Source organism: Parasteatoda tepidariorum, chromosome X1, assembly GCF_043381705.1.
Source record: "Parasteatoda tepidariorum isolate YZ-2023 chromosome X1, CAS_Ptep_4.0, whole genome shotgun sequence".
NCBI lineage: Eukaryota > Metazoa > Arthropoda > Arachnida > Araneae > Theridiidae > Parasteatoda > Parasteatoda tepidariorum.
Genome location: NC_092214.1, coordinates 56732766 through 56746163, shown reverse-complemented (window position 1 = coordinate 56746163; position 13398 = coordinate 56732766). Strand labels below are relative to the sequence as shown.

General features: G+C 27.1%; 1 protein-coding gene across 4 annotated transcripts in view; it reads right to left on the bottom strand.

The window, feature by feature from the left end:
* LOC107448943 (uncharacterized) overlaps positions 1 to 13398 on the bottom strand; it is a 121389-nt gene that overhangs the window by 71323 nt on the left and 36668 nt on the right. For all 4 annotated transcript variants that reach the window (XM_071187895.1, XM_071187896.1, XM_016064314.3 and 1 more), the window contains one exon: positions 8565 to 8671. In XM_071187895.1, the coding sequence (XP_071043996.1) occupies positions 8565 to 8588 (24 nt within the window). In that variant the 5' untranslated portion in view covers positions 8589 to 8671. The remainder of the gene's footprint in view (positions 1 to 8564; positions 8672 to 13398) is intronic.

The window sequence follows — 13398 nt, the reverse complement described above, 5'->3', positions numbered from 1 at the left end:
AGTCCTCCACGAAGGCAAATTTCTTTTAATACTTGATCCAGGAGATCTCTTGTCTTCTGGATTGGGTTCAAAATTACAAGGCTACGGAGTTGAACATTAGTAGTCTTAATATCCCCCAAAAATTGGGTCGACGATTATGAAATAAAATGAAAGACTATCAATTACTACCTTAGTCTACTAAGCAATTCATTTTCATTATATTCTATTTGGTATGGATTACTGTGCATTATCTTTATATAATCATAAAATTAATTCCACTCCAAAAATTCTGAAAACCTACCAATCAGAATCTTGATCTACTAAGTTCCTCATTTTGATTAAAGTTAGCTTAAATTTACTGTATATTAGTTTAATAATCATAAAATTAGAATTTGAAGAATGTGATTTCTGCCAATTCCCGTAATGGAATATGCAACACGAAATAGATAAATGCATTCTCTATGTAAGTTAAAACAAAGTTATTATAGTATTTTAAAAAGAGTCAAGAAGTGATAATTTTTTTTGCAGGGTTTTGGAATGGGGTGATCAACAGCCCCCACCTTCTTACCTAGAAGCATCAGCTTCTTCCTACTAACATTCTGACGTCATGAGTGACGTCAATAAAGACCATCTTGCGTTTTACGTAACGATCGGGTTACTGACGTCATTCTAAATCAGAGCATGTGTGTGGAGGAAGGAAGAGGCACGAATACAACAGCGCCGGCATCAACAAAAGCCACTACATCTTGGATGAATGAAATTACAAATCAAACTTTCTGCCAATGGCAGCATTCTCTTACAACCTTTTTGATATGCCTTATATTGTTTTTATCTTACTATTTGACAAACCTTACATATATCTTCTATACGATTAAATCATGCACTTGTAAAATACCATACATTTTGAGAAATGACACAATACGAAAGCGGTTCCATTTCAAAATCGATAATCCGTTACCTTTTCAATGTCTTTAAATACGATGAAAGCTAAGCCTTCTCTTAAAGCATTGCTTTGTAGAAAATATTTAATAGCAACTAAAGGAACAGCTTTGCACAATATTAGCTAACATGTGACGTCATTCGGTTGTTAGTTATACCACTTTTCTCAGACATTTTCCAAATATCTCTCTTAAACTGATGGATCCCCACTATGTCATTTATTACAAACTGCAGCTACTCTAGTGAAGTAGTAAGTAGAAATTTTAAGACAAAAGTCATTGATAATCATCCTGTTTCAATTTTGTAAAAGGGGATGTAAGATTTTAAGCATAATACAAAGTCAAATTCTACTTATTATCATTTTTATTTAGAATTATTTTGGGTTTAAATAAGGATAAATTGTCGAATTGACCAAAAATAGCTGAAAGCAGTTATTCATCAAGAAGTAAAAAAAAGTTTAATTAACAAAAACATAAAAAAAGCTTTGGTAAATGAAAGTATAACATCGTACTCTGTTAAACATTTTGGAGTGCCACGAATCATAATATACTTCATATATTATGATTCGTCGCAATATATAAGGTGCAATAATATAGCATTATATACGACGAATCATAATAATCCGCAAAAAATTATATCACATGCTCGCTCGGAGATTCGTGAAATTGTGACAGTTTGTGAAAAGGGTGGGATGGGATTAACAAGAGTGACATTGCACAAAACATTATTTTTACTATATTTATATTCACCTCTTTGTCCTCAAAATAATTACATATACAATAATTGCAATGATCAAAAATAATATTAATAAAACGCTGTCGTTTAAGGCAACACATATTTCCTAATTTTTTCAATTTCGTTTCCCTCTTAAATTTATTTTAACATTTAATCATTTCTAATCCCTCTCCTAATAAACAAAACAGTTAATAAAATTTTTTTCTAATCTTGTAATAAGTGGATGTAAAAATTTTTTGATCATCCTCAAGAAATGTTACCACTTAACTTTGATTCAATATTAAAGAGTAACGAATTATCATTCAAAGTTATGCAACCAAATATCAAAATCTTTTCTTAGTCTTCTTTTATTTTTATTTTTTTCCCTTTAGAACAATTCGTTATTGAATTGTTTTAATTCTAAAAAAAATTTTTTTTCGTTGTTTATTTTGCATGCCAGATTATATAAATGTTAACTTTAGATATCGCGAAATTGGTTTGCTTGGCTTGATTTTTGGCTAAATTTATTTTTCAATCAATCGCTAATTGAACTCTCGATATCATCCAAAGTGTCTGCTGATACTTATACACTTGGTTTTGATTAGATAAAGTAGCTCTAAGCCTTGGAGTATTTGACTTGCCTCACTTCTCAGACTGACTGTTAAAGAATAATTCAAAAATACAAAAAAAAGATGTATTCGTTCATATTAATAACATTCATTAGGCTCGCAAAAAAGTCTGTTAAAGTTCATGAAAAAAAAAGATGAAGCTTTGTTTTTTGGATCCTCCACTTTCAATAAAATAAAGAATGTTCACATGTGCAAAGAATTTTAAGTACATTGAAAAAAAAGGCATAGTCAGAATATTGTAGGATTTACCCTATTTCTGACTCTATGGGAACACCATAAAGTTCAGTAAGTTTTACCGATGCGTTTTTGGTAATGATTTTAATAAAATAAACAATAAAATAGGGTTTTATAATGTGTGATAAAATTTGGTAAACGAGGTAAAATATGTTAATTTTACTATGATAACTTAGAACATGGCATAAAATCCATTTATTCAGTTATTTTTCAGTTCTGTAAATTTTACCAAATATGTGGTAATAAAAACTATACTTTGAAAACTAGAGCTTTCAGTAGCTTGTTACATATGAACGGAAAAATTTAAAAATTAATAGTTAAAATACCGTATATTTCGGTTTTAGTAACTTGAACATTTTTTTTACCCGAAATGTCATTACTGTACTCCTTGATAAATTTATCAGATTTTTTTTCCGTGTATTCATCATTATTATAGATTCATTAATACCATGGTATTTTCCGTCATAAACGCATAGTTTAACTTAGTTAAAATTAAAATTTGATATATAATCTGCATCGCAGCTCTTTGTTTTTGAACTGCAAGTATATTTTTAAGTTATATAGCATGGTATGTGACAAGGGTGACATTTGAAGTGTGACATTTTGGAAGAGAGGTCAAAAATATTAAAAAAATGCGTGACATCATTTATTGCAAATTTGCTGTAAACCTATAACAATGTCAAGTCGAAACATGCTTATATTATGGTGCAAATGAAGCTTTTTTAAACTTGATTACACGATATAATATATACCACGATATCACGTTTTTCCTTGAACTCTGTGATAAATCTTAAATATGTGATTAACAAAAAAAAAAACAGTTCAAATTATGTTAAAAACAAAAAGTTTTAAATCTAAACTCAAATTACATGGGATGTTGAAAAAAATTATAACGTTAAAGTATTAAGTGATTAAGAAGTAAGCAAACAGTATGCTTACAATATATTAACAATTTCAAAAAGCAAAAAAAAGTAATTTGTCTTCGGTGTTAATAAAATATCAAAAGTTTTAACTCGAAAATCATATAAAGCCAATTTGAAAAGAGTGGGCATGCATGTTGAGTATTTTCACTCGTTAATATTAACCGTAACAAATCACATAATATCGTGTTAACATTCATCGCCTTGAATTATCATCGCGTGACACTGTCATTTTGACGCTGAACTTCCCATTAAAGATTTATTACAGAAAATCTCCAACAGCACTTATTGCATAGCAGAAGCATTGAAAGACTACTTATTTTGCATCACTAATAAAAACAATTCAATTATGGTCATTATAAATCTGTATAGAACCACGTTAGATTAAATAAAATGATAAAAAGAATAATTACTGGTACTTTGTTAAAAATATAAAAATTATGTAATCATTAAGAGGGAAATGGAAAAACTGCAAAAGAGAAATGAGCGCATTATATTTCAACTTTTTAAAACTGGGAACCATATTTTTTAAGCTCAGTGTATGTCCAATGAGATTCATAAAATAAATAAACAAGCCTAATGCCAAATTAGATTAATGTACGCATATTCTCACTCATTCGGATTATGTTCAGAGCGTAAAATTAAAAAGGTAAAACATGAATAACTTCCGGTCATATGATCGAATTTATGTTCAGAGCGTAAAATTAAAAAGGTAAAACATGAATAACTTCCGGTCATATGATCGAATTTTCACGCAATAGCATGCGATCTTTATGCTTCAAGAAGTAGACTTTAAATATGCCAAATAATTATCTTTGACAAGTTATAAAGTCAGGCATAAAAGTTTACTTTTTCTAATAAACACATCTTCTTTTCGACGATTTCAGATTTTCACTTTCTAAATATGATTATTCTGCAAATATGGTCACAATAATTTAGTTAGAATAATGATCGAAAGTTTCGTAATTTAAATGTTATTCTTACTCCTCGTTTTTATTTGTAATATTTAGAGAAATAATCATGCATAACCAAAAATTTTGATTGTAAAAAATCTTAGTTCGTTGGGGAAAAAAGACACGTTTATTTTATCTTTGAAAGTGCGTGTTTGTGTTTGGTTTTAAAACTTAAAATAGAGTCTGAAATATCTAATTATGCATCCTTTGAATTATTAAAATTACACTGTATTCCGTGAAATTTCATTTATTAGATCAAAACTTATTCAAGGTATTCCGTTTTGTATTTTTGTGCACAGTACAGATCACCAGAAAAAAGTGAACACTCTGAGTAATTTTTGATTTAATGATCCAATTTACACGTACTAGGACTTGGTTTTAGTTTAAATACATTACATATTTAATATTAAATAAGCTAATTAGTGCTGACGATAAGTTTAGTGGCGAAATTAGAAGCAAAAATGTACTTCCGTCGGAAAAACTATATTTTCGATGGATTTGTTTTTTATTTTTTGTTTTATTTCGATAGATTTCTTTTTTTGCGGGGGGTGGGTCACCGCAATCTGGAAAAATACGTTCTCAATAGTTTCGGCAGGAAAGCTGTCGATTATGTGAGCCACTAATGTTAATCTCAGTTTTATTTCGCCATTTTATTAATTAAGGAAGCGAATCAAAGAATTTTTGTTTAGAAGTTTCAAACTTCTTTATCCAAAGATAATTCTATAAAATATCTGAATTTTTTTTTAATAATTAGTTATTATTTAATTTATTAGTGGTTGAAGAAATTTTGAATTGTAAGCTCTACAAGTGTTTATATCGATTTAAAACATGAAATTCTAAGCGGTACAATTCTAAATGTGAAGGCAATTGGTCAAACAGTTTTTGTGAAAAAAAACTTTAAAAAGAAGAATTTTTTGAGATGGTGAGAAATACGTAGAAGGAAAAATTACCACTAAGTCGTACAAATATTTTTACTACTCTTTTGATCAAACTATTGGGACTTTATTTTCCATTTGTGGCATCTCTATATATTTTGAGGATCAAGAATTGAAATTCATAGGACGAGGAGTATGTTTATTCAGAGAGAGAAAGTACGTTTTTTTGTCTTATTTCTTAACTTAAAATATCGTTAGTACTAAATTGTTAGCCCCTTGAACCATTAAAATTAAGTCCTAGTGCGTAAAACTATATCAAACGTTATATAGGGTGTTCACTACTTCTCTCTCACTCTTTCGCTCATTATAGATAAGTTATACGTCAAATGTACTGATTGTTTGAACCGTTATGCCTTTATATATGTCGATTTTTATGAGCTTAGAAGTTAGAAGTACCAAAATATATCAGTCTAAGATGTGAACATTAATAAAATAATGAAGAAGAAAAGTTAAGATCAATTTTAACCCATTAATGCCCAGACATAAGTGGCCTATACATGAAGCCCCTTGAACCTTTAAAATTAAGTCCTAGTGCGTAAAACTATATCAAACGTTATATAGGGTGTTCACTACTTCTCTCTCTCTCTTTCGCTCATTATAGATAAGTTATACGTCAAACGTACTGATTGTTTGAACCGTTATACTTTTATATATGTCGATTTTTATGAGCTTAGAAATTAGAAGTACCAAAATATATCAGTCTAAGATGTGAACATTAATAAAATAATGAGGAAGAAAAGTTAAAAATCAATTTTAACTCATTAATACCCAGACATAAGTGGCCTATACATGAAGAGAATCAACTGGAAAAAAGTGGTAGTACATATTTGTTTATGCCAAGTGGATATTTTATTCCTTTATGTACTACTTTAGTTTTAAAAATGCTCTGCACGTTGACTGAAGATAGAAATATGAATATTTATGTTCCAAATAAATTTTGGTACAACGTAAGGTTTTTACCCTAGAAAAAATCAGTTTTGTACTTCTTAATTAAATGATTAAAAAAGTAGTTGAAATGAGATGGTTTAAATTAAAACTAGGTTCATATGGTTAAATTTTGCAAGAAAATCTGATGTTAAGTGAAGTAATTAAATAATAAATAAATAATAATAAATATATAATAAATAAATGAATAATAAATATATAATAAATATGTAGTAAATAAATAAATAATAAATATATAATAAATAAATAAATAATAAATATGTAATAAATAAATAAGTAATAAATGTATGATAAATAGCTAAATAATAAATATGTAATAAATAAATAAATAATAAATATGTAACTAAAACATAAACAAAAAAAAACCCAATTAAATAGATAAAAAATATCTTCATGAATAGCGTTTATACTATTGTTTGGTGCCAATCTTAATTATTCAACGGGTTGACCTGTAATATGCTAATTAATTAGTGCTAACTATTAATTGAGTTACGAATTAAGACACTATAACCTATTTTCTCTAAAATAGACATATATTTTTGTCGACGGATTTGAATTTTTGTCTTTTAAAATATAGCCCAATTGCTCAGCCAAAAAGGTTGAAAGTTTTCCTCCCGTATTCTTAATTTCACTTTTGGTGATTTTAGTCGTATCTTGGGAAATTTTTAAGCGAATCGATAACTTTTTTCACCCAAAAATAAGTTCCATTTATCAAAAGACTAAAAAATGCTCAATATATCATCTTTAACAATTATTTACTTCTTAGCATTTAACTTATTAATGCTTGAAAATTTTTTGAATAGGTGCACAAGCTTTTACAAATAATTTTAAATTATTTTTTTTTAAGTGACAGCTTACAAACTCTGAACTAAAGCAGTCAAATATTTCAGCCACAAGATTAAAAAAAAATCGTGCATTAAAATTTTAGCTTATCAATTACTATTTGACTGATTTCATTCAGTTTCGTATTTTGTCCTTTAAAAATACATATTTTTGACTGATGTAAAAATTTGTATGACTTATATTTTAAAATTTTTCGATGCTTTTGAATAAAATAACAAAGGAATTAAATATTGACAAAAATTATTTTATAAGTAGAGTTATTTTTGGATAATCAAATTTTATAATTGTTCTAAAAAATTCCTTGATAAATATTGAAAAAAATGGGAATTTAATGGGAAAAGGGAAATTAACATTAAGGGCCCCAACTTTCAATAACTGTTATAACTTCAAAACAAAAATTTTTGGCTATCGTTGAAATTAAAAACAAGCTAAAAAAGAAATAATTTTCTCACTAGTTTTTACTTCTTTGCCGCCTTCATATATTAAAGCTTTCAGCCCTGTTACTACGGGAAAATTCGGTCATCAAAACATCATTTCTTTAGGGTGAACTATTTTTGACTCATTATAGAGTATATTCTTTTATGACCCGAATTTTTATTTTTGAAATTCTTATCCAAAATTAGACCTAAAAACTTCAAACATTATCTCTTTCTTAGTATTATTTAAGCGAAATAAAATCGAAGCAATTTTCATAGTTTAATGAATGACTGTTAAGAAACGCAGGACTAGAAACATCAAAACGTGTTAAATTGCCGGTGGAAACAAAGAGAAGTTAAAAGGCAAAAATTAATAATACTCCCAAGCTTCATCAGGCAATCTAATGGATTTTAATTTATCTCTTACCACCTTCCTCACTAGTTATTTGACTGGAATTTATTGTTTGTTTACTTTTTTTTCATTTTAAATAATAATATGCAACTCTTAAAACTAGTGAGATGAAAAATATATACATATTTAAAGCAATGAAAAAATTGTCTAAGCAGATTTTGAAACAAAACCTACATAATATCGATCATTTTATAACATACTTGTACTAGACTGACAAAAAAAAAACATGGTCAAAACTATCAGAATATGGTTAAGTTTACCATGTTTCTGGCTCTATGAAAACACAAAAAAGCTCGGTAATTTTAACCGAAGAGCTTTGATAATGAGTTTGGTTAAATTAATCGTAAAATATAGTGTTCTAATATGTGATAATAAAAACAGTTATAGTATGAACGGAAAAATTGCCAAATGAATGGTTTATAAATGCAATATAATTTGACTTTATTTCCAAAGTTATGTCCCCTTTTTATAAGAAATGTTATTACCATACAGTACGGTAATTTTACCAGAATTTTTTTCTTCGTGCAAGTTCCGACGGGGTCTAAAGTTTCTTTTATAAAATTTGAAAATCATTAAAAATAAATTTTCAGAAATACATACGTTATTGGTTAGAAAAAATAAAAATAAAATAAAATAAATGCTTACGTTGCTGCGATGCGTTGGTATCATGGTGGAGAAGAGCTTCGTTTACGTCCTCCACAGTGAGCAGCATCCTGGATGTAGACTGATCGCGCGACCATCGACCACGACTCCTAAAAAAATAAAGCAATAAAAACATGCAGCTCAACAATATAGCTAATTATTTCAACAAAATAACCATTCCTATCAGCAAAAGAAATAATTTTTTCCAAACAAAAAATTAAAAAAAAAGTGTAATAAAATAAAGAATCCAAAATTTTAGGCAAAGCCAATTTTACTGGAAGACACAGGCTTTTAATTTTTTATAGAGTCATTTTTTTCCTAGTAATTTAATGTTAAAATGTTTTTGGTATATGATTAATTTATGAAAAATTAATTAATTATAAAAATTTAATTCATTAAACAATTAATTAACTTAAAATTAATTTGATTTTTAAGACTATTTTTTTCGTGGGAAGGTGGGTGTTATTTTCAAAATTTTACCTTCTGTAAAATATTAGTCTTAAACAGGGTAGCAGAAACCCTCCAGTACGCTGCTGATTATTACAGCACCTGCATATTATTTTACGACTTAGTTTTTTTTTTATTATTAATTTTGAAAAGAAAACAAACATGGGGGGGAAATTAATGAAACTCCTTTTTTAATCACTCTTAAACTTGTTTCGAATTGCAACTTAAAACCTGAACTAATAAGAAGAATTAAGATAAAAAAATACAGACATTTTTTCTAATGATTGATTACAGACTTAACTGTATAAGTATTTACTCCATTTTTTTAGTGTTATTGTATAGAATACAAGTAAAATTTAAACAATATAAAATTTTTCTGGAATAATTTTTAAAGTACAAATGTGTGCAAATGTTTGCTGCCAACCTTTGTGTGCAAATCTTACGACAGGTATGTTAGTTAAAATTGAATTAATGCCATAATAATCTATGAATATAAGAAATAAGAAGAAAAAAGAATTATTAGACATAAATTTTAGCATACTTTAATAAAAACATTTTTAGTAGAAATAATTACTAGCGCTGACACTTAATAGCATTTTACAAAAGTAAAAGAAGTGAATAACGTTAAGGAAAATCAAAGAAAAGATCGCATTGACTGGAAAAATAGGAAATTTAAATTTAAGTAAAATAAAAGCAATTGAGGGACTTGTTACATCAGTCCAATTTTTTATTTTTTGTTTTATTGTGTTTATGACTGTGGACCATACAGCTGCTCTGATTAGTGCGAGAACCGGGCATGAATACAAAATCAGCTCTTTCTTGTGCGGTAATTAGTGTGGAAAAAATGTGGTAGTGTGGTAATTAGTGTGGTATGTCTCTGTTGAAAACCTCTAAACTTCCGTCTATAGCTCTAAGCCTTTTATGATTATTTCCCACAATGCGAAAAGGAAAAATAATAAATATTGCATTATAAACAAACAAATACTGCGTAATCAAAACTCGTAATTGAGTTTTTATCATTATAAAAGTCAAATATAATCAGGTATAAAATTTATTAAATACTTGAAAAAAGGAAATTTCATTAAAATTATAATAATTTAAATCATTTTCGGGCGATTCGTCTTTCATATAATCTCTTTTATTAGCACGACCAGCCGATGAAGGGCTCGATTTTTCTAACGGCATACACTATGCTTATTTGTATCTAGGTAAATTTAGATTAATTAAAATATAATGAATGAACCAAATTATAATTTGAATGAATCATCATTTATTATGCGTAGTTCAACTTTTTTTCTTATTATTTTTTAAAATCTTTTCTTACCTGTTAAGCCAATGGAAACGTTTTATTTTTTAACACTATTAAAAAAAAGATTCACTTAATAAAGCTAGAAGTGTTTTAATCCCATATATAAAAATTTATTAAAATTTTCTAAAAAGAACCCAGCCCAATCCTTTAGAGTTAAGGAGAAATATTGTTTATTGTATCATATTAAAATGCGGGAATATGTTTTGACCAATTGATGCGTTTGGTTTATTTTCGTATCCTAATTAATAGCTACAAATACTTAAACAATAAGCTTTAAGTCAGCAATTAAAATTGAAAACTCATTCACAGATCAAAAACTATTCAGAGTATTTTGTTTTTCCATTTTTCTGATCTTACATTTAACATTTACATACGTACATTTTAAATATAAAAGAAAAATATTCAAAATTAATGGAAAACAGTACTTGCGATAAAATGGTTCGTGATTTTGTCAGTTTCAAACTTATTAAACTGGATTTCATGAGTATGCATACTTTAAGCCATTAGCTTAAAGTATCAAATTTAGCTGCATCGTGTCTACTGCTTAGAGCTTTATAGATAAAAAAAACTATTAAATACTTTCTAGACAAAGATGTTCGTGACAAAAAAAGGAATATTTTTTCATTAAAAAGATTTCAAATACTCGAAAAACGGAATGAAATATATTTATTTTATTTCAATTTCAAAAAAAGTAGTTATTGGGGACTAGTTTGCAGTTTTGTTACAAAATCATTTGTTGAAGCTCAGATTAATACTGCGTCTCAAAATAAAATAATTTCTATTTACATTTTTTAAGCAATGAAGAGCATTAAATCCACACATTGTTACTTATCGTTTTCTAAATTTAACAGAAAATTTTTTTAAGTATGGAATTTCCATTGACAAAATATAATCTAAATTTCTAACACGAAAATTCAGAGAATATTTTGACAAATCTAAACATGTTTTAAGAGAAAGGTGTGCTTTTAGATGAATTAAAAATATATTATGCATTTTTATTCCTAATTTTGCTTTGTTTCAATATTAATTTCATTGAAAATAATTTATTTTTTATTTATTTATTTATTAAAGTTTTATAATTCATAGTTCTTACAATTATAGGATTCAGATCATTGTTTGTTTATTTTTGGCTTTTTCTTTAATGATACATGTAAAACTGTAAATATCAATGAGTGATGCATGCAGAAATATATCACGAAACAGGACGTTTCAAACTTGCCATTTTTGTCTCGCCGTTTCAAACCCGCCGTTTTGGTTCCTCCATTTTGATCCCGTTGCCATTTCCATTTTTCTCTTTTAGATAAACAAATTAATTTTCTTTTTTACCAAATATGCAAAATATTCCAATGTAATTGTAATGAACCTTATTTCATTTTATAAATTTTTAGCTACTAGCATTTAGCCTCTTTTCAAACAGTTTCATTTTTCAAGATAGGAATTATTTAAAAAGAGTTTCCAGATTAAATCGCTTGAGGGTAGTTACCACAGAAATCCTTCTTTATTTATTTTTATACAAACTTAACAATCATAATACATTTTTATATAATAATTAACAAGATAACATAAATATTGGAATGCAAAAAAAAGGATATCTTTTTTGAGACTTAAAAGTTTTTGACTAGTTCATTAGAAAATTGTGAGCAATGCCTCGTAAATAATGTTTTTTTTTTTTTTTTTTTTTTTTTTTTTTTTTAGCTTAAATAATGATTTAAAACATCTAATGTGCATAATTTTTAGCATTATCTTTAAGTATGATTCTAAAAAGTGGACTCAATAAGGAATACTAGGTATACATTTTAGGAATGCATGAATTTTTTATATTTTAGGAAAAAATTTAAAATAACTTTCATATTGCAGTTGATTGATAATAGTTGAAGAAGAGAAGATAACGGTTTATTTATTATATCTGTGAAAACTTCATGAATATTTTCATTTAATAATACTAGTAATTGATTTATTTATACAAAAGATAAAATAAAGAATTTAATCAATTTCATTGATAAATAAAAAAATTTCATTTCACGTAGGCAAGTATTTATTGAAAGTACGAAATAGCATTTAAAAAAAAATTCTGAAAAAGAAAATATTTTTAAAGAAATCATGTTCCGTAAACATTTCTGTAATTCTAAAAAAGTCTTGCCACTTATGTGTTCTAAGTTGACTCTAAAAGCACTTAAAAGATTTCATTTTGAGAAACATCATAAGTTTCAGGATTTTCTTTCTTTGTAAGATAAAAAACTATTTCCACTGGATGGTTTTGAAAATAAAATTTATAAAAATGCAATAGTTTAATATTAGAGGGAGATATCATCTAAAAATTATTTGCTTTTGGATCCCTTACGTCCACACCTTTGCAATATATATATATATATATATATATATATAATGTCATAGAGGAGTTACCTCGATTGACTTCAAAGTGTTATCGAAGGTATATGATTTTTCGCAAGAGATTTTAATTTTACCCAGTGTCATTTTATTGGTGTAGAAAAGCCACTTGTGATAGCTTTATGAAATCTATGAATGAAATTTAGCGCCAATAAAAATGACCACTACTGATATAATTATGTGAATGATAGAACTATTTTAAATAAATTAGCAATTACGATTTTTGCATAAATTTGCATTTTTTATTTAATAAAATTTATTTAATAAAAATGAATTTACTTTAGGAAATGAGAGGTTTATTTGAGATGCTTAGCTTTCTTTAAATAACTTTCATTTTCTAATTTAACTTTTAACTCTAAAACTAAAACATTGATAGAATCATCTTTGGTGCACTCTGGCTGTAACATGAGGTAGTCAATCTCTTTCAGAGATCGTCATAAAGCGCTTTCTAAATAAGAGCCACTCAAAAATATTTTGAATACATTTGAATTTACTTATTTGTTTTGTTGAAATTTTTTTATTTTGATATTTTTTCGAGTTTTCTTATTTGATCTTTTTTGCATTTGGTACTGAGGTTTGTCCGGTCGGTGAGAGAGGTTTTGATGGTCTCCCTTAAATATTTTCTTCAACACAGAATCTATGGAAAAATTCCGTTCCTCCCAAATATATATATATATAATCAGGTATAAAATT